Source organism: Sorghum bicolor, chromosome 10, assembly GCF_000003195.3.
Source record: "Sorghum bicolor cultivar BTx623 chromosome 10, Sorghum_bicolor_NCBIv3, whole genome shotgun sequence".
Classification (NCBI taxonomy): domain Eukaryota; kingdom Viridiplantae; phylum Streptophyta; class Magnoliopsida; order Poales; family Poaceae; genus Sorghum; species Sorghum bicolor.
This window is the reverse complement of record NC_012879.2, coordinates 1723753-1741565: the sequence shown is the minus strand read 5'-3', so window position 1 is coordinate 1741565 and position 17813 is coordinate 1723753. Positions and strand designations below refer to the sequence as shown.

At 44.6% G+C, this 17813-nt stretch overlaps 2 protein-coding genes and 1 pseudogene across 3 annotated transcripts; 2 read left to right on the top strand and 1 right to left on the bottom strand.

Moving 5' to 3' along the window:
- On the top strand, window positions 6861–9917 carry LOC8069062 (aspartyl protease family protein 1). Its single transcript, XM_002437712.2, has 7 exons — window positions 6861–7367; window positions 7460–8050; window positions 8177–8315; window positions 8789–8865; window positions 9013–9203; window positions 9353–9424; window positions 9541–9917. The coding sequence occupies exons 1-7, from the start codon at window positions 7012–7014 to the stop codon at window positions 9840–9842; spliced, it is 1728 nt and encodes a 575-aa protein (XP_002437757.1). The 5' UTR covers window positions 6861–7011; the 3' UTR covers window positions 9843–9917.
- LOC110430862 lies at window positions 11099–11984 on the top strand (annotated as a pseudogene).
- LOC8068387 (protein DECREASED SIZE EXCLUSION LIMIT 1) lies at window positions 12434–17813 on the bottom strand. Of its 2 annotated transcripts, none has more exons than XM_021448552.1 (13): window positions 17319–17813; window positions 17120–17182; window positions 16965–17033; window positions 16439–16495; window positions 15732–15925; window positions 15590–15645; window positions 15289–15382; window positions 14781–14847; window positions 14217–14299; window positions 14000–14091; window positions 13376–13482; window positions 13140–13203; window positions 12434–12926 (listed from the first exon to the last, which is right to left on the bottom strand). In XM_021448552.1, exons 1-13 carry the CDS (start codon window positions 17438–17440, stop codon window positions 12873–12875), a joined length of 1122 nt encoding a protein of 373 aa, XP_021304227.1. In that variant the 5' UTR covers window positions 17441–17813; the 3' UTR covers window positions 12434–12872. The 2 variants fall into 2 exon arrangements, with proteins under 2 accessions (XP_021304227.1, XP_002436411.1); XM_002436366.2 differs by having other exon boundaries at window positions 12434–12898; window positions 17319–17811.

Sequence of the window (17813 nt, the reverse complement as noted above, 5' to 3'; positions counted from 1 at the left end):
GAATACGTAAGTACTTAACCTGTCATATTCTTCTCACTTTGTTCAGCAAAATTAGTAGCACAGCATCATATACGAGAACCTATACCTTGCATGCTTAGCTTAGGTGAACAATCTTTTGCTTCTTTCCTTCAGAAAGAGGAACTGAACTCTACATGCAGTTGTTGTTGCGTCAGGCACCTGAATTCTTGCAACGTTTCCGTGATGGCCAAGTCCGGGTCCGTACAAGGAATGGGTCGTGTTGCACTCATGTCTGCGACTTGCGAGCACTAGCTTGCAAATTGTAGTACTGCACGTCTGCACTGCTGAAGGTGCATAGCCAGAAATGTCCTCTATCTACTTTGAGGTTCGAGAGGATCGAAAAGTTCTTTCGTGAACAATTTGATGACCTGAAGAGCTCGTGTTGCGTGCTCATGAAAAGGAAAACAAGGATCAGATGTGGAAAAGCAACTTTAATCCCTGGTGTAAGCCTAGGATTCAAGGAAAGAGTCAACGGGAAACAGTGTGTTCATTCATTTGAATGACATAGATTGAGATTGGTCAGACTCTGCCTTTTCAAGTCATGTTCACGCTGGCAGATGCAACAGTTTTCTGCATACCAATTGCATGTACAGAGTGTTCTTTCAAAGATAAAAGAAAATTCTAGAGTAGCCATTGCAGATGCCTTCTCATCGGATCAGTTTATGGATTGATCAGACAGGGACAGCCACTCTGCCTCTGCGTGGTGCGTGCCAATGAGTGCTGAACCTGCTCATCTCTGGGATTCCGCATGAAATTCAGAACTGCAAATGCTGCAGGAAACCAGCTACCAGCCAGTGTCGTCTCGCTTTCATCTCCTCGGCAGGGAAATCAAATTTTGCTTTGTTTTGTCTGAGTCCAAACTTTCAACTGCATTACCCCGGTTGTTGAAAAAGCACAGGATCCGGTCCAATTTGACGAACAGATATGACACAAATCCAACCTGGGCTACCAAGATCAGTACGTTTCCGGACAGAGGACATGGTGAAACGGTCGGTGAGCAGTTCTTGCTGACGAGACTTGCAGAGACGTCCCTGTGCTTGGTAGTGTACTGGAAAACGCCACAGCCCACAGGCATGCCATGTCTGAACCTGGACACTGCTACGTGCCGCCTCCGGGTCACCGGAACACCAGAACACCGGTAGTTGTTGAGATGCAGGAGAGCGGAGACTTTGAGCAGAGCTCGTCTGAGACAGCAGCCAATTTTCAGTCCCTGAGACGCTCGTACGCACGACATTGCAGCGAACAGCATGTCTGCATAGGTTGTCCACCGTTGAGATTGCATTTGATTGTTTCAGATGGGTCGGCTTCCTGAGCTGAGACTTTTCCTACGCTAGTTCTACACGAATCCAGAGAAGTGGTTGGGCAAGTGAAGCTTCGCAGGCTATACATCTCGTAGGTTTTGAACAGCACGTGTGTGTTTGTTTACAAGTAGTGGATGTTTTGGTTTGGTAGCAATGGTGAATTCAGGATATATAGTGACATCTTGTGCTGAAGGGGACTGCTGAGCCTGTCTGACTGTTCCCTTGGACTAAAACAACCTACTAGCAGTACTACTCTTTAGTAGTTCATTACCATGTCGTCAACAACAACAACAACACGACGTCTTGAATGAAAAATACACATATTGCATTATCCTAATACAGGATATATGCTTTCTAGGAGTAGGTAAGATGAACCATTGTTGGTCAGAACAAACAAGAGACATCAGCTGGGGTTTTCAGGATTTCCCTGTCTTTGTCGCACACTCGTGCCTACCAACTGTTGAAGGTGAAGGCTCTGCCGGAATTGTATTTATCCATGGGATTCTGAGAAGGCCAAGATATGGAAAGAGTGGAAAGTGTGTGAACTCACAGTCTTACCTGCACATCCACTGACCAGAGAGATGCTGTAATGAGGTGAAAATGAACTCGACTCTGACATGTTCAAATGAACAGGGAATCGAATGGATTGGATTCCGTCGGAATTCGCGGCCACTTGAGAGTGCAAGTTGGAGTGGTTGCTAACAGACAGGAAAGAAGAGAAGCCCCGATGGATGTGTCATTGTCAGTAACGGTGGAGAATTGTGTGCCGCTATTTTCGACATCGCAACGCAAAAGCAAGACCTCGCTCCTTCCTTTAATCTGACGACGAGATCTCTTTTGGTTTTGGAATTTCGAAACCGAGTCCAATGCAAGTGGGTGAAAAAGAATAGTTTGACTCGTGGTTTGAGCAGGGATTTTCTTTCAGAGATCGATGTTGACTCATGGCTCGCATTCGCTGGGGGTGACGTGTGCATGTAGGCTGTAGCAGATACGTACCCATCATATATATAAGATAAGATTTCTTTCCATTTACGCGTATAGTAATTTATTAATGCGCCACTGTACTAGTATTATGCATGGCATGACGGAACATTTGCGAAACAATGTTCATTTATTTATGACGTCACGTAGGCAGGAACTAGTGAAGAGCCGGAGAAGAGTCCCAACTCCCAAGGCAGGCTCTTGTTTACTTCCATAATTTTTTACAAAATAGGAATAGTAGCATTTTCGTTTGTATTTGATAAATATTGTCCAATTATAGACTAACTAGACTCAAAAGATTCGTCTCGTCAATTTCGATCAAACTGTGTAATTAGTTTTTATTTTCATTTATATTTAATACTCCATGCATACGCCTAAAGATTCGATGTGACGGGGAATCTTAAAAATTTTGTAAAACTTTTGGGGAACTAAACAAGGCCTTACTTTCACCCAAAATCCAAAAACTTTTCAAGATTCTCCGTCACATCGAATCTTTAGACGCATGCATGAAGTATTAAATATAAACGAAAATAAAAACTAATTACACAGTTTGGTCGAAATTTACGAGACGAATCTTTTGAGCCTAGTTAGTTTATAATTAGACAATAATTATTATAAACAAACGAAAATACTACAGTGTCGCGAAAAATATTTCGTGAAGGAACTAAACAAGGCCTCAGATGGACTGACTATTGAGCCCAGGCAACGGGCGGCAGCCTGCCAGCCTGAGCCGATAGAGAACGGGCTGAGCGAGCTGGCGAGCCGCCCTTCCTTATTTCACCTTTACATTTGCTTATTTCAAAGAAATTTAACAAATAATTTACTTTTCATTTTATATTACAGAAATTTTTTTTTGGCTCCATTCACTTCAAGTATAAGAATAAAATCCAAATTATCACTCAGAGTGGCACGCGTGCTACCGAAGCACAAACATTTTGGATGGTTCCATAGTTTCCAAGGTTGCCCTTGGCTAGGAATAACCTATTTCTTGGAGAAAACAAATGAAAGCTCTAAGTTTTAGTGGCACCTTCATCCATCTGATCTTGTGTAAGACTAACACTATTGTTGAAAAGGAATAACTTGCTTGTTTCGAACATGTGTGTTTCAGATAGCTAGTAGGCAGTAGCTACTCGTGTGTATCCGTTTTGTGTGCGCTTGGAATGGTGCTACCTCTCTTGCTTGTTTCTCCCTCCGGTAGTCCTTCGGCTGATCCTCCCTACTTCAAAGTTCAAAGGAGCTGAATCAGCTGATTGCTTACTGAACTAAGCATCACTGATTCAGAACTGGAGAAAGGGAAAAATATCATCATGCGGAAATAATGCTACAGCTCAGCAACTAATGATGCTCCAAAAGTAAGGACGATGCAGAAAACATGAGGAGAAGAATGGTGCAAGAAACAGCCCAACAGGGGGGCGTACAGGCCTGCATACAAGCTGCGCCTGACGGACGTTCCCCACAGCGGCCATTGGTGCGCTTCAGGCCTGCTGGGCTGCCAGCTGATGTGGGCTTCTCAGGAGGAGCAAGTGAGAATCAGCCCAACTGCTCTGTTGGGCCAGGCCAGGCTTTGTTGGGGGCTGAAGGCACGAATTTGTCTTCTCGTCACAAGAGACTTCTATACTCTAGTAATAATAATAATAATAATAATAACTGCTATGGTGCCAGGAGCAAAGAAAAAGATCAAATTAAATGGTGTTAATTTACCCGCAGACACGGAGAGATGAAGTGGGTAGTATGCTTGCCCACGCCAAACCCTTAGGTCGTCTTGCTCTGAGCTTCCCTTAATTTGTCTGAGTGTTGCACTTGTCTTGCATCCGGTGTGTATGCTGAGATGCTTGTTTTGTAACAAAATTCTACTCTTCTTAATAAAAATACGTGGTAATGCAGTTTTCTAAAAAAAGGTGAAGTGGTTAGTAGAGATAAAGATTAAGTGGTTAGTAGAATGAGCATTTGCAAGAGAATCATAAGTAAAAGAATCTTACTTGACCGATGGCTTTTGGAGACTTCTCATGGTGATTCTATGGCTATAGTGCTCATCCTTTTGTCATCGTCATTCTTGGAATCGGAGCTTTTCGCTAGCTTTGTATTATCCTTCTTTGACCTACGGCAGGGTGTTTCTTCTCAAGATCCTTGTTCTTGTTAGAGTCACTTCCCTTCTTGGTTCCAAGATCTGACAATGGGTCTATATTGTCTTCTTTGTCTTCAGCAAACACAACCACTATTTCTTCAATCTTATTAGACTTTTCCTCCGAGTTTGCATAGCTATTGCTCCAAGACCTAGGAGAAGTTCATTGATTGTTATTATTGTGCGCTTATATAGATATAAGTTTTATTTGTAAAGTATATCGAATAAAGCATTGTTGCTGCTATGAATCATTTTTAATCAGTATAGATATCTTAGGCATTACATATCACAAACGATTGATTTTATTCATAAACCTGAGTGTGACAATATGAGAAGGGTGGGTCCGCTAATACGTTCGGCCTCTCTTTCTCCACGTGGCACCTAATGCTAGCCTAGAGCTAACTACTGGCGATGTCCTCACATCAAAGCAATCAACAGTGATTCAATGGAGGCAAATTTTGGATGACACGGCTTGCTATTTGATTGAGGTCTATATCAGTTAGTGATTGGTAGTTGCCTCCATCTATATACTCCCTCCATACCCATTTTAATAGACGTTTAGGACAGGATTGTGGTAACCAAGGGGTAATTAAGTAGGTGGTAGTTTTCCGCTTTACCCGTATTAAATACGTTTGCGCGTGAGATCTTGGCAGATAGTTTTCGTAGCTCAATTGATTAGCTTCCTGGGGTGCCATGCTATTGGTCGCAGGTTCGACTCCTGGTTGGGCGTGGTGGAGTACGCCATTTTTCTGCACTTTCACTTAATAACTGCCTTCTGAACCAATTTGATTTCGTTGACTGAGCAACATACGCTACATTAGCATAGTGTCAACGAACACATATATAAAAGAAATGAGCGAGCTCACTTTTGACTTTCGTCGATCCTAGGAAGGAATGATTGACAGACAATTTTTTTTTTCAATATTATCTTGCTCTAACCTTAGTTTGTCGCTGACCCATGATGGAATCATGGAAGGTTTTTTTATTAGCCGTTAGCTTATCAGCCAGGTATGTTTCTAAATTAAATTATGGATATGTTGAACACAAATACGTAAAATATACGCGTAAATAAATAGGAGTAAATTCTGGGCTCGACACGAAAGGTGTATCATGTGTGCACGTCTCGTCTGTTGGCCAGAGACTGCATTGTTTTCATTCCCTTGGACGCACGGCATCAACCACCTTGCAGTTTGACAACATAGACATGCATGTTTCTGTTCAGATTGCAAATTAATTAGCTTGTTTTCTGCTTAGGAGATCATGCATAATTTTCTATTGCCATGGCCTCTGATTGTTAGCAGGGCGATCATTTTTACAGCAAATTAAGCAAGGCCTTAGTTAGCGCAAAGTTGTCGCGTTGACATCCATACATATTTGTAAGTGCTACACTCATATATATGCCCGTACCGTACACTAGACACATTTGCATGTACAACCTTGTAGATGTGTCAACTGTCAATACAATTTTACATGCTATAATCTGATAGTAATGCCAGCTATTCTATATCTATATCTATAGACACACGTAATAGCGAAGTGACTCTTTCATCCATCTTTTTTTACTTCCTAAAATATCATCGTGTTTCTCTTTATCTGTATTTGACCTATACTGAAAGCTTGTACTCTTATGAGTTAGAATTGTGTATTTATTCATGGAACAAGGTAAAGAGTCTGATTCCAATACATATTGGAACAAGTCACAGGGTGTTGAGGTGATCCGCACAACAGGATGTATGTTCCATTGCAATGTAAGGACATATTTTGCTAAAACTTTAAAGAATAATAATACCATGACCAATGGTATGGTATCTTTGAAAACTAAGCTCAGTCGGTTTTGCTCCCTAAAAAACCTCAAACTCTAATATGAAAAGCTGAGCTCATGCAACATTGCAATGATATACTTCTACCTAGTCTGACAGAGTTGAGATTATGTTTGGTTGCTCGCAAGAGATCATATCATATTACATGATATAAAATCAGGTAAATAAACATAATCACAATATTTATTATATACAACTATTTTTTATATTACTGTAATTTATCTTATTATTCTTTGACATTGTCTAAAAATTAGTTAACATGTGCTAATATGCACTAACAATGTTATTATTATCGATACAAATGCTTGAATCCGACGAGCACGGTCCTAGAGCAACACTCAAAATTATTCAGAAACTTGCATAAACTTGAGTGAAGCCAATCTGAGAATAGCATTTTACATGAGCTTGAGTCAGACCCTGAATGTCATATAGGCAAAGGCAACGACCAATCATCAGAAACTTGCATCCCATGATTATGGCTCTAGAATAGGCAACCACAATCACGCCGTGCATCTCCGATCACTCTGGCACGTCGTCGTTTTACAGTACAGCTAGCTGCCCTCCCTTCTCCGGCCAGGGCACCTACCGTTGACGAAGAACACATAACAATGAGCTCGGGCTTCTCAACGCCATACGTACGACGTCTCTCTCCTCGCCTCCACCTCGTCATCGTCATCAAATCAAACTATATAAATATCTGTGTTTTGCCTGCACCATCGACACAAGCTAGCTTCTTGCTGTCCCCTGCACACGCTAGCTTCTTCTCCCCATGGCTCATTGCAATCTCCTCGTCGCCATTGCCGCCGTCGTCGTGTTGTTGTTTGTTGCAGTTGTAACAACCGAGGCGTCCGGCGGCATTGGGTTCAACCTCCACCATCGGTTCTCGCCGGTGGTCCGGCAGTGGATGGTGGACGCGCGAGGCGGCGGCCATGGCGTCCCCGGCTCCAGCTGGTTGTTGCCAGAGGAGGCGCCTGCGGTTGGCTCGCCGGAGTACTACTCCGCGCTGCTCCGCCACGACCGTGCCCTCTTCACCCGCCGCCGCGGCCTCGCCAGCGCCGCCGACGGCCAGAGCACCACCCTCACCTTCGCCGACGGCAATGCCACTCGCCTCGATACCTATGAATAGTACGCGCTGATCTGATCCCTCGTTCGTTTTCACGTGTATTCGCCTGCCACCGCCTTTGGTTGATCGATCGATCGATCGATCTCGTTCGCAGCCTGCACTACGCGGAGGTGGAGGTGGGCACGCCGAGCTCGAAGTTCCTGGTGGCGCTGGACACCGGCAGCGACCTCTTCTGGCTGCCCTGCGAATGCAAGCTGTGTGCGAAGAACGGCAGCACCATGTACAGCCCGAGCCTGTCGTCGACGAGCAAGACGGTGCCGTGCGGCCACCCGCTGTGCGAGCGTCCGGACGCCTGCGCCACCGCGGGAAAGAGCAGCAGCAGCTGCCCCTACGAGGTGAAGTACGTCTCCGCCAACACCGGCTCGTCCGGGGTGCTCGTGGAGGACGTGCTGCACCTCGTTGACGGCGGCGGCGGCGGCGGAGGAAAGGCGGTGCAGGCGCCGATCGTGTTCGGGTGCGGCCAGGTGCAGACGGGCGCCTTCCTGCGCGGCGCTGCCGCCGGCGGGCTGATGGGGCTGGGCTTGGACAAGGTCTCCGTGCCCAGCGCGCTCGCCAGCAGTGGCCTCGTCGCGTCCGACAGCTTCTCCATGTGCTTCAGCCGCGACGGCGTCGGCCGGATCAACTTCGGCGACGCCGGCAGCCCGGACCAGGCGGAGACGCCGCTCATCGCCGCCGGGAGCTTACAGTAGGGCCTCTCTATGACTAGCTCTAGCCGAGACAGACGGGGGCCGGCCGCCTACATGCATGTCGCTGATCTGATCGGTGTATGTCTTCGTCGACGACGACGTTGTGGTTTTCCTTTAATTTGCAGGCCTAGTTACTACAACATCAGTGTCGGAGCGATCACCGTGGACAGCAAGGCTATGGCGGTGGAGTTCACCGCCGTTGTGGACTCCGGCACGTCGTTTACCTACCTCGACGACCCGGCTTACACGTTCCTCACGACCAATGTAAATAAGCCTCCCTCTCTCCCCTCACTGTTTATCATTCTTTAGTTTCGACATTGCAGTTAGTTGCAGGGGTGTTTGATTTGAGACTTCGTGGTAGTCCATCATCTTGTAAGTTGCAACTAATTAATAATTAATAATCTGCAAGGGTGTCATTTTCTGTATGAATCCCTATCACAGACTGCAATTTTTTTACTTTTTAAGAAGTCATCAAACAATTGAAAGTTTGACTAAAATTATATAAAAGTACTAACACTTAGTATAATATAAAATAGATATCATTAAATTAATTGTTAAATATATTTTTATAGTAACATAAATGTTAATTTACAGTTCACTATAAACTTTGTCACAGTTCAACTTTGAATTGCACAAATCTTATTATAGTTGCATACTTTTTGTGGATGGAGGGAGTATATATGTTAATTATTTATTTATTTATTTAACTAGTGGTTATATTTTCTTTGTTATTTTAGTTCAATTCGAGGGTTTCCGAGGCCAGCGAAACTTATGGCAGCGGCTATGAAAAGTTCGAGTTTTGCTACAGATTGAGGTAAATATATATAGGATCACTTGCTTTAAAATAAAGAGTAAAACAGGCTACTGCACAGTTGCAATTGCAACAACTAACCAACAACAGCCGGAGATATATGGTTCTAACTTGCACTATACTAACCATTGATCAAAACGCATCATGCAGCCCAGGCCAAACAAGTATGAAGCGGCTGCCGGCGATGAGCCTGACGACCAAGGGAGGCGCCGTGTTCCCCATTACATGGCCCATCATCCCCGTCCTTGCCAGCACCAATGGCGGGCCGTACCACCCCATTGGCTACTGCTTGGGGATCATCAAGACCAGCATCTTGAGCACCGAGGACGCCACCATTGGCCGTGCGTTGTTCTCTCTCTCAAGCTATATATATATCTTATCTCACTGCAAAAATAAATATACAGTTAGCTGTATTGTTTCATGTGTATTCCTGCTTTTGTTTCACATTGCAAAATATATAGCATTTTCTGAATCATTTGGCTGCATGCAGAGAACTTCATGACAGGGCTCAAGGTCGTCTTTGACCGCAGGAAATCTGTCCTGGGATGGGAGAAGTTCGACTGTGAGTGTTCATATATAGTACTACTTGATGAATGAATTAGATAAATGTGGGGGAAAGAAACATGAAAAAAAAAATAGCTTATTGGTATAGTACCACAAACTGTATTGTTGTTGTAGGTTACAAGGATGCTAAGATGCAAGAGGGCGGGAGCCCGGACACTTCTCTTGGGAGCCCTGCTGCTGCCGCCGGTGACTCTACTCCGGGAAGCCCCAGCGGCGACTATGCTCCCTCCGTGCCACTGCCATGGGAGAACAATGCAACCAATGGACCGTATTATTACCCCGGCAGGGTGCCCCTGACGTGGCCGGCGAGGTCAGGTTCAGGTTCAGGTTCAGGCAGCAGCAGCCGGGTGTCGTTTGGAGGCCTCCTCTCCTTGATACTGCTTCATGTGCTGGTTGTTACATCTGTGACTTGGTGACAATATGTCACGCAAAATATATATATGCATGTGCATTTTCAATCGAATCATGAAAAATGATGCCTTTCATGTTAATTATGTAAACCATCTAATCCATATTTATATATATTTTCAAAGCGTTTCATTAGTACATAAACGATTTTAAGCAATGTGGCCTGTTCTCAGCAGAGGCGGCAGCCACCTCTGTAGTGATCGGCGAACCAAACCGTCTTTGAAGATGCATTTGCAGAGGTGGTTGTATATAGAGTTGTCTCTACAAATATCCTGTGCACATATGATGATTCATAATAGTATCATCTAAATATTACACGGACGTTCGTCGACGCTATGGTCATTTACATCAAGGAGTTTAATGGCACTAAGCGTCTCCAAGAGTTTCATAGAGCATATATCCACTAAGAGAAAACTTCAAACCCAAAAATTAGTTATTGGAGGAGATATATAACGTGTTTTGGGGTTTTGAATGTCTTCTCTCCAGCAGAACAAGAACATTTAATCCTCAATCAAAAAAATAGTGGATTGGAGGAGAAGAAGTCTCCCTTTATTTGAGGGGTGGGAGGCTACGATTTAAGTGACCTAGAAAAAAATTCTCATTAGAGTAGGATTTGGAAAATTATTAGAGCTACAAGATCTCCAAAATAATAGTTTTTAATCATTGGAAGTTAGGAAAGGAGAACGGTTGGAGATGCTCAATCCTTCCTAATCCTTGGTTTTTAGCAAGATGAGAAAAAACAATCTCCAATAACTTTTAAATTATTGAGTTTGTAAATGTGAAAATTATATAAATAGATTTATTTTAAAAAATACTTTCATAAAAATATAAATATATCATTTTTAAATATTTTTATAAAAATAAGAGATCAAAATTGTATTGTGGAGACCGTGTTATTAAATCCGATTTGAACGGGGAGTACCTAGCAGAGAATGTCGCCCGCGACTGTGCGTGCTCTGCTCAAGTCTACGAGTTGTGAAGCACGGAAGTCCTTCGCCAAGAGACCCAAGCTGGCTATGGCTCCGCCGCGCACGAAATTACATGCAAGAGGACTCCGACTCAGATTCCCTTGCGCTTGCGCCCCTCCCTCCCCCTGCCTCTGCCCCGTTTCCTACTCCGGCACGGCGCGACGTCGCGGCGTCCGAGCGGGAAACCAAGTCGGCAAGCTACGCGCCTACGGGCGCCCCTATAAACGCCGGCCCCCTGCGTTTGATTCCCTACCAAAACCAATCGACCGAACTCGAACAGCCTCACCGTATCGGCGATGGAGAAGCTCGCGGCCATGATGGCCTTCTGCGAGGCGCCGCTCGACGGCACCGTGGCTCCGTCGGGGGCCGCCGTGTATGGCGCCGCCTCCGCAACCGGCGGCAGCGGCAACGTGGTGGCGTTGCTGGACGCAGCCACGAAGAATTTGCCGATGGAGAAGCTCGTGTCCACGATGGCCTTCTGCGAGGCGCCACTCGACGGCACGTTCGACGGTACCACCTCGGCTCCGTCGTCGGGTGCCGCCGGGAACAGCGCCTCCGCATTAACCGCCGCCGGCGGCGGCGGAAACGTGCTGGCGTTGCTGGCCGCAGCCGCGAAGAAGTATCCGGTGGGGAGGCTCGTGTCCACGATGGCCTTCTGCGAGGCACCACTCGACGGCACCTTCGACGGTACCACCTCGGCTCCGTCGTCAGGTGCCGCCGGGGGTGACTGCGCATCGGACACCAACGTCCCCGGCGGCGAGGCCGGTGGCGGCGGCGAAGACGCGGCGGCGTTGAGGCGGGCGTGGCTGGCCGAGGCCAAGAAGGAGTGGCCGTTGCGGGAGCACCGGCTGCTGCGCGAGAAGGCTGGGACCGTCGTCGATGGACTGGCGATCTTCGAGACCGTCGCCCTGGAGTGACCAAGGAGATTGTTCTTTTAAACTTTTTTTCAGTCTTTTTTTTTGTTACGTTGATTTATCTTCACGAGCAATTCATCGGCGAACAGTAGAAAATGTAGGTGTCTCCGTTTACTACCGATTACTCCTAGCCTGTTAAAGGCTGCAATTACTAGACTTTTTGCTGAGTTTTGTTCAAATTTAGTATTCAATGAGTTAATTGTTCAACTGCATTGTCATTATGTCCAATTCATGTTCGTGAGACTTGAGAATTGTGGCACAAAACCGATCTTTCAGATTTGATTTGAATCGTTCCCAACAACGGTTTACTCTTTGCCTCTGCCTTCTGGCACGTCTTAAGTTCATAACTTACTCGTTTCTTCCGCGAAAAGAATAAACCACTCCAAAATTCCGACACATGCAAGTTCAAAAAGATTACGATCCATGCAAACAATGGGCCTAGAAGGAGGCCCAAACCACATTGGACACGAACTCTATTCCGCTGACACACAAAATCAAAAACTACATTAAGTTTCAGCACTAGCAGAACAGTAGCAAATGTAGGTGTCTCTGCTTTACCAATTACAGTACTACAATGAATTCGTAGACTGTTAAAGCTTATCATAACGTCAGCAGGTACAAGGTACTGGACTTTTGCTAAAGATTGTGCAAGTAATGCGAGTATTCAAAGAGTCAGTTCTCCAATTGCCTCGATTTACGTCAATTAGGCGACAACTATTCCACGAAACCGATCAGAATTTCAGAGAATTAATAAATAAAGAAACTAAGGGAAGCGTTCCGAACAACAGTTACATACATGTTCTTTATCTGCTCCTTTTGGCACTTCATAACTACTCTTTTCTTTGCGAAAAAAAAATAAATCGCTTACTCGGTTGCAGCAAGTTCAGATTTTTCACTGCTGCACGGAAGACCCAAAATTCCGGCACAGGAGAACAATGGGACTTTAACAGGAGGCCCAAACTACATGGAAACTGGTGAGCGGATACTCCGGAGTAATATACACAAGCAAAAACCACATTCAGCACTGAAGGCCCAACTGAGCTACCAGGAGGCTTCATCTGTTTTTGTGATGTCCACTTTGTTTTGGGGTTTTGGGGGATAGAGGTCCCACAATGCAACCGTCGTATCCGCCGAGCAGGAAGCCATAAGCTTGCAGTCAGATGAGAAAGTCACGGCATTGCACTGTGAAGAGGAAGAAAGTATCAGATGCCTGCAGAAATTAGCCGAGTGAACCTGGAGTGCTTCAGTAACTGGACTGAGGACCAAATGCAGAGCATATTTCAGTTCTCGTAAATGAGAACGATAATGTTATAGTAATGCTAGCTGAGGCCTGAGGGAAGTGAAGTCTAAATCAATTGGCTTAGTTACACATACACGCCAAATTAGAAAATAAAGAACGCAATTAGATGAACAAGTTGCGTACCGAAGCACTGTGATACTTTAACACGGCTAGAGCATTTCCTTTGTTGTAGTTATACACTCGAATCCTGCAAGGGTAAAACCACCAAAAAAGGTCACAGATGCAACAACTAGAAGAGACGACATTAGGAAGCCCTCCAAACTCTTCCAGGGCATCCAGGATCACCAGAAACACATTAACATCGATTTCAATTGCTACCACCAGTAATAAACAGTAAAAACATGAAAATGGAGAAAAACCTGTGATCCCAGCCAGCGGTTGCAGCGATCTTGTTGTCTGGCCGAATCGCTGTGCCAGCTATACCAGGTCGCTCAAGTTCTATTTCTTTCCTAAGAATAAATGCACCCTGCAATCAGAAGGAAATATCATATCAACACAATGAGGCAACAGGACCTACAAACAAACTCAAAATTCGCAGTTCACCGCACAATTCTAAGCACTCCTATATGGAATAAAAACACATCATCTTCAAATCAAGAAGATGCTTGTGATGATCTGCAGAATGTTTAAATTACTAACACCAGAATAGCAACACCACAACATGATCTATATGCCTTGTAAACCTTGTATAAAGTCTATCATAACTCACAGTATTGCACATTCATTAGATACAGAAAAAATAATCAATGAAAATTAGCTAGCCCCAAACTGAGTTTCTCTTTTGTAATGATAGGTTCTTATAAGCACTTCTTATATGTATAATGGCATTTGCATGCACCTAGGAAAATTACTAACAATGCATTAACAAAGATATAACTTGGAAACCTGCAAGAAATACAAGGCACACTCAGGTTTTGTAGGGGCAGACGAATATCATTTTCCACAGCATAAACCTTCCATGACAAGGACAGAGATGGGCAAACCTTTGGATGATCAAGCGTGAACATGACTACTTTATCATCAGCACCTCCTGAGATTCCACCATTGCAAAACCCATCAATAGCAATGGATAAAGCTGCACACCTGCAACTTATTAGATCATGCTTTGTTCCATTCCATCAAAGGAAGATAAATGTAACTATTATTGAAAATTAGAAGTTGAACGGCTAATGATAAACTGAGAGGGGGGCTGCATGAGACCTGATTCTGAATGATATTTCACTGAAGATAAAGGTAACCCAGGCTTTCGTACATCCCACCAAAGAGTGCTTCCATCTTCGTAACTAGTTTCAATAAATCCAAAGCTTTGTTACTAACCCATTATGTAAACTAGATGCTAGCATACTTCAGTGGGAACAATCAAACTGACGTTCAGCAAGATATACAATAAGAAATAACTGCAGAAGAAGATTTCTAGTGAATCATATGTGATGCGGTTCCTTCTCAGATCAAGTACTTAGCTGGCAGACAAGAATGAATAAAAAATGTGGTTACATTAGCGATCAAGGTGCCATAATTAGGGGGAACAATGAAACTGATGTTCAGCAAAGATATACAATAAAAATTGACTAGAGAAGAAGATTTCTAGTGAATCATATGTGATGTGATTCTTTCTTAGATCAAGTAATTAGCTGGCAGACCAAGAATGAACAAAAGATGTGGTTAGATTAGAGATCAAGGTACCATATTTAGTCCTTAACTTTTCACCATAGACAAGTAATTAGCTGGCAGACCAATGAATAAAAGCTTGATACTGATATTAACCTTGACAAGATATTTACGTAGCCTGCAGATTCATGTGGGATGAAAGCTTGCACAGCCATGCATAGTCCTACAATAAACAGGATAAGTTTGTGTGCATTACTTAAAGCACAAATAATGCCATCACAGTTTAAACGGAATTTAATTACTGCCCTGCAGATGCAGAGCACTACACCACATTCTAGTATCATATTGTGGACCACATTGTATTGTAATATTATGAAACAGGGATCCAACCTAAACGGCTAAACTATATCTGTAATCCGTAAATCCTAAAAGTGAAAAAGTCTTATCCTCCAAATCAATTCTATATATATACCAGCATAGTGCAGCTCTTAGTACTGTCATGAAGGGGCTAGCCCTAGGAAATAGGAGTACAATGACTGAAGGATCTACAAATAAAAGAGTACAAAATAGTACTTGATCAACATACTAGACTTAACATGCACTTGATGCTTTCTCATGAAGTCATGAGACAAAATAGCTACAGCTTGAAAAAGTGAAAACAAACCTTTTTTCTTAGTAGGATGATTTGCCGTATCAGTGCTACATGTTTGGGGCAAAGTTACGATCTTTCTAGCACTTGCAATGTCCCAAAGCTCAACCTGCAGATTTTTTCTCCTTAGTTACAGCATGAAAACAAAACTAAGCCATTAAATAAATAGAAAAAAAATCATACAGATTGCTGTCTTTCACAAGCTCATCCAAGCATTCTCTACTATACCTAGTAGCAGTGGTAGTGTGGTACTAATATCATTCATTTCATACAATAGGTCAATTTCGATCAAAAGGCTGATTAATTAAGGACTAACCTGGGACGATTCTTCGCCAGCAATTGCCAACATATTATGCCCATTAGAGGTAGTGCCTAGCCAACCAAAACGTTATTAAGGTCTGTTACACCCAAAAAAAGTTATCTGACTTTACAAGAGCGATTAAGTGTTGGCTCAATACATTGATCATGTTCTTGAGGGGCTACTGCAGGGTTTACACCATGGCATTCTGTATTTTCAGATGACAATCTTTTTGGCTCTACGTCGCTAGCTGAGCAGGTTGAGCCGGATTTTGTGGCATGTGTTAAAGAAGACTTCACGAGTGACATCTTGCAGAAATGATATGTGCTTGTTTTGACAGTAAATAGGGGCTTCCTACAAAAATTCAATAAGATGAATATAATTCTACATGGATCCATAAAACATAAATCTCACATGAACCATAAAGTCTACTGGGAACCAAACAGATCAATAAGATGGATGTGTCGATGAAGTAATTGATGATCAAAGGATAGTTACAGAATATGATTTGCATACATAACTGAGACCAGAGGGCTTGAGACCAGATGATAGTTGTTATGCATTCAGGGTTAAGATTGGAAGTCGTCTTGTAAAAGTGCTGAATTCGATCAGCTATATGGCTTCTAAGTTTAGCAATATTTTCTGCCTATATATGTGTACAATATGACAAATATAGGTTTTCACTTTGCATTTACATTCATGAGTTTATTTTCCACTAATCACGTCCCAGTCTCCCAGATTATCCTTCAAATTTAAGGTCTCATTTTTCATTTAAAAAAAAAAAAGTAGATGTGTACACCTGCCTCTCCTGAAGAAAAATAGTTTTTGTTTTAAACTCTGATAGGGTGAGCAAAAAAGAAGTCATACCGTGAAAGCCCGGCTTCTTCAATCACCCAACATTTACAAGTCCCATCCCTGCCTTGGCTGCATCAACATGAGAAGCAAACACATTGATCAAAATCATCAGAACGAGAAAATAATCTGGTCAAAATATGCTGCACCTAACAGCTCATCCATCTACAGTCAACAATGTTCTGTCACTGTCTACTTGTCTGGAACACATAGTATGATACATGGTCCAGTCGTGGTCACTTTTCTCCTCAGTATCTAGTCCAAATTAATCCTAAATTCACTGATAAGTTGAAGAATCCCCCTTGAAGTACATTTCCAATTCTACATGTCAATGTTATGTAATTGAAGTTCAGACTTGAATTATTACACTGAAACGGGCCTTCTTAGTTGGCAGCCTAATACATTACGAGTTTGTAGTACCAATACTACAGAACAAACGTGTCAAGTAGCCTGGTTACATGAGCATAAGCAGATTGATCTAGTAACTTCTGTGCAAACCAACAGGGGAAAAAAATCAGTTATCTGGCTCATGTCCACTGACCTGATGATCTTATTCCCAAGTCCAGCACCAGCAGCAACAGAATACACTCCCGCGGACCCAGCATGAGCCCTACAAAAAATCGCATGCTATTGCCGTCACACCAGGTCGGCCCAAAACTGAATCGCCTATGGTTGCAGAGCGCAGAAGTGACGAACCACACAGAGGAAGCGGTGCGGTGGCTCGCGGTGTCCCAGGCCCTGAGCTCCCCGTCAGCCGCGCTGGATGAGTAGCAAAGAGCATGCGTCACACACAGGTGGTACAGAAAGCAGTTGTCGTGCTGGAGTGCGTGCTCGCCGCTGCAGAGGATCGGGGAGGGGTTTGAAGAAACGGGAGCGGGGAGAGGGAGGGATTTACCCGGAGAAGAGGAGTGGGAGGGAGGGATGGAAGCAGGCGTCGTTGACTGCGGCGCGGTGGCCGCGGAGCACGGCGACGGGGTCCGGGGGAGGGCGGCGGCGGGGCCGTTCGAGGCCTGCCATCTCGTCTTGCGCCTGAGCTTCGGCGGCCGGGGCGGAGACTTGGGGCGAGCGGTGTCTGACGACCGAGGAGAGGCGCGACGGCGCCTGGGAGGCCCGGGCGAAGGTTCGGCGCGCGACGGCCGGCGGCCGGGGAAGGCGCAACGACGCCGGGGAGGCTGAGGCGAAGCTTCGGAGGGCTACGGCCGGCGCCAAGGCGAGGTGCGAAGCTTTGGAGGGCTTCGGACGGCGCCGGGGAGGCTGGGGGACCTAGTGCGGAGCTTTGGCGGGCAACGGCCGGCGGCCGGGACGGGACGCGGCCCGCGCGTGTGGGAACTGGGAAGGAGATGAGGTGGGAACCGGGAGCAAGACCGTCCGTGACCGTGAGATGGGAAAG